At 58.8% G+C, this 3,976-nt stretch overlaps 1 protein-coding gene across 1 annotated transcript; it reads right to left on the bottom strand.

Moving 5' to 3' along the window:
• Positions 1 to 244: 244 nt before the first annotated feature.
• Positions 245 to 3,361, bottom strand: LOC109779645 (uncharacterized). Its single transcript, XM_020338306.4, has 2 exons — positions 1,626 to 3,361; positions 245 to 816 (listed from the first exon to the last, which is right to left on the bottom strand). The coding sequence occupies exons 1-2, from the start codon at positions 2,907 to 2,909 to the stop codon at positions 721 to 723; spliced, it is 1,380 nt and encodes a 459-aa protein (XP_020193895.1). The 5' UTR covers positions 2,910 to 3,361; the 3' UTR covers positions 245 to 720.
• Positions 3,362 to 3,976: the final 615 nt, after the last annotated feature.

Raw genomic sequence — 3,976 nt, forward strand, 5'->3', positions numbered from 1 at the left:
GACCACACCACAGCTGTCAGTGAACCAGCGGCTTCCATATGGGTTACATCAGGTAAACACTCCCTCTGTAAACTAATACAAGACGTTTTAGATCAGTGATTTAAAACATCTTATATTAGTTTACATAGGTAGTAGTAGGTGTTAAATGGTCTGAGTGCCTGAGCTACAAACGGTAGAAACAGACCAACTGGAGCAGGAGAAACCGGGAAACATTTTTGCCAAACTAGTCACGCTAAAAAGATCATAAAACGGAACAAGGGGGATTTGGATTCCAAACATCAAGTAAAAAAGACATGGTTTGGCCCTCCAACATTCCCCTATAACATCGCAAAGCCAAACCGGCATTACCATATTACCGCCCTAACATACCTCCTGTACACAGCTACATCTCGACACCACACATACTGAGAAGCAACCCAGGTCCTCTCCTAAGATAACCTGGATGCTCCTCTCAACTGATGTTAGTGACCAGCCATCTAACCTTCCATCACTCGCAGTCGCAGACCACATATGTATATTCACAGAACCGAGCCAAAAGCCCGCCGTTATTTACACATGATCATCGCGCCCCATCCATATTGGGCTGCTCTGTTCTCGACGTCCGGATCAAGAACAGAGCCGGCGAGGTGAAAGACAAACCAAGCATTACTTTCTGCATTTCACCATACCAGTGCTGCATTTACCTAGCCAAGCTCGTGACTTCGTCGCATGACCAGCCCGTCACCGAGCCATGCTCGTAGCTGCGCCGCCTTGTCCGGCTCGGCAGCCACCGCCCCCTTGTCGCTGTTCGCGCAAGTAACCTAGCAAGGTCTCAGCCTGCGAATCACACAACTGAACATATAAGTGGCTTGGAATTCAGGAACGATTTTCAGCTTGAGCAAAATATAATATAAGGCAGACACGGGGTGCGCGATCCCTCTTCGGAAAAAGAAATTAAGGCACACATGAGGATCAAATTAGTCATGACAAAGTAGACAGACTCTAGTGGCGAAACTTATAATTATAAGCACGTACACGAGTACTTCAGTGGGAAATCTCAAGCACATGGTTTCGCACGGAATTTTAAGTTTCCTCGTTTTCTAGTGGCACCGAGCATCGTTTACGAGCAAAAGAACTGTAGTTTTGACCTGGAGGCCTCTCTGACCTGTAGGAGAGAGAGCACTCAACACTCATCCTCCTGTACTTCCAAGGTTTAGCAGATCCTGGACTGTGGACTGTACTTAACAAGTGTGAAATTAAACAAGTGCATATCTCGACCATGTGAGCTGAATCTACAAGTCAACACCTGCTTGATCAGTACTAGTAGCATGACGAAATACGCGTTGATTTGGGTCTTTTTGAAGACCAGGTAGAAGAAATCTACCAAAACTCAAGTACATGCACGCTCTCATTCTACCGGTCCAGAGTTAATATATTTTCCGGTACTGTCAATCGGACTTCAATCAAACTCTAACTGATGAATTCGTTGAACACTGTTCGGTACAATGACGGTCGCATCAAAACCTCAAACCTTAGACTGACAAGTTAAACATTGATAATCGCCAATTGTTATGACTAGAATAAAATTAAGCAAATCACATCCAATTTCAGCATAACATTTGCAATGAGAGGATTAGAACGTATACCTTGTGCTTGGCACGAGCAGAGCCGGACTGTGAGAGCGCAACGAGTGGAGGGATGGCCCCTTCTCGAACGAGAAGCGCACGGTTGCTGGAGCACTCGGAGCACAGCTGCAGCAGAGCCACCACGGCGAACTCCTTCTCCCTCGCAGGGCCGTCCTCGATGGTCTCAACCAGTGCGGGTATCCCACCGGCTTCCACCACAGCATCGCGGCCCTCGGCTATGCTGGCGAGGCTGGCAAGAACCACCATTGCCTTCTCCGACGTCCCGGTGCCGCGCTCGCCGATGAGGTGCACGAGCGGCACGACGGCTCCAGCGCTGACGGCACGCTCCTTGTTCCGGCGCGCCGAGCAGAGACGGTAGAGCGTGGTGAGCGCGTCCTTCTTTCCCCGGGTGGAGCCAGCGGAGAGCAGCGCGACGAGTGGCGCGATGGCGCCGCACGCGCCGATGGTGGCGCGGTTCTCCTCGATGCCCGACAGGCTGAGCAGCGCGCACGCGGCATTCTGCTTGGCCGACGCCGTCCCGGTCCGCAGCGCGTAGACGAGCGGCTTGATGGCGCCTGCCGCCGTGATGGCCGAACGGTTGAGCTCCTCCAGCGAGAGGTTGAGCAGCGCCGTCACCGCGTTCTCCTGCGCCACCGGGTCGGTGCTCCGCAGCAGCGGCACCAGCGCCGGGATCGCCCCGGACACGCCGACCAGCTCGCGGATGTCGGAGCGGTGCTTGGCCAGCAGCCTTATCCTGGCCGCCGCCGCGCGGCGCGCGTCGGGCGCAGCGTCGGGCCCCAGCGCCTGCACGCACGCCAGCACGAACGGCTCCACGCGGTCCAGCGGCGCCGCGTCCGCCGACAGATCCATGGACTCGAGGTCGTTCAGATCCACGGCGGCGAGGTCCGGCGCGTCGGATCTGGGCGTGGCGGCGGCCGCGGCCAGCCGCTCGAGCTCCCCGGAGATGTCGGAGTTGAAGCTGGAGTAGTCGGAGAAGTCCCGGGACAGCTCCAGCATCTCCGTGGCCGCCGCGTTGGCGGAGGAGGACTTGGCGACCGCCGCCGGGTGCGCGGGCCCCGCGGTGGCCGCCAGCTCGCTGAGGCGGAAGTCGATGACGGAGTCGGTGAGGTTCTCAATGTCCGAGTCCCCCTCGTCGGCGGCGGCGCGCGGGCGGGAGCTGGGCCCCGGGGGCGAGTCCGGGTGCAGCAGCGCGGAGCGGATGGTGCGCATGGAGTGGCCCGGGCGGCGCGGCGCGCACGGCCTCTGCTTGGGCGAGAGGATCTGGGAGCCGGCGAGCGACACCATGGCTGGCTGGCTGGCACGGCCTCTGCTGGGGCGGAGTGATGATGAAGGGAGGGCGGTGTGTTGGTGGTTGGGCTGGGAGATGTCCTACCCCTACCAATGTGTACACACAGAGTCACAGAGAGACGTATAGGATGATGCCCGTGCGCGGACACAGTTCACCCACTAGGCGCGCACCGGGGGACGACGGAATGGGGAGCCGGTAGTGCGCCGTGGATCTTTGTAGCCCCCGCCTCCGGGTTGACGACGGCCAGGTGTCGACGCTCCGCTGAAAATCTCGTCCGGCCTTCCCGCACTTGTCGCGTGGCGCCGCTGGCCGATGACGTGCGGGGTCCTGCGCGGAGCTGTCAGTGGAGGGAGTGTGCGGCGTGGGGGCAACAGTCGGGGAGGAAAGCGCCAGGGCCAGTGGGCAGTGGCTGGCCACCGCCGGTTTACTTTTTGGTGGCTGTGGAAGCAAGGAATCGCTTGTTTTCCGTTTGTTTTGTTCCCGCCCGTGCCGCGTTGGGCGCGACGGCGTCGTCGTATCGTGTGACACGGACGGCCGGCTTCGAGCTCCGCCTCCCCTCCGCATGGCGGGCGGGGACGCGCGAGCTGGCCGTGAAATCTGAGCCGCGGTGCGGCTTTTTCCCGGGGGAGCAGTCAGTCAGTCAGGCAGCGCACGCAGGACAGCGGCGCGCAGCTGGATGCGAGGTGGACGCTTTGCACGCCTCGCAGTAGTGTAATAATAACCACTCGGGGGTCAAAAGGGATCATCACGGGGGCGTTCGGTTGCGCGTGTGTTGTGGTTTGATTGTGGGGGGAGCTCTACGAGCCCAACTCCACCGCGCGACTTTATCCTATCCCCGTTCGTTTGGGGTAAAAGGGGCAAACGAGACGGCCCAGCGCGCGGGCGCAAACGGACCTTTGTCCGTTTTGTGTCCGCTTTCGACACATCCCCTGTCCAAGTTTGCGCTGGTTTTGGGATGAAACGGACAGCGCGCGGACGGGCGGGACGCGCGCGCTTGTCCTCCCCTGGCCCGCCTCTCGGTGGGAGAAACCAACCCCGCCCCCCAACGCCCATTTGGCGCCAT

This window comes from Aegilops tauschii, chromosome 2 (assembly GCF_002575655.3).
Source record: "Aegilops tauschii subsp. strangulata cultivar AL8/78 chromosome 2, Aet v6.0, whole genome shotgun sequence".
In the NCBI taxonomy this organism is placed as follows: Eukaryota; Viridiplantae; Streptophyta; class Magnoliopsida; order Poales; family Poaceae; genus Aegilops; species Aegilops tauschii.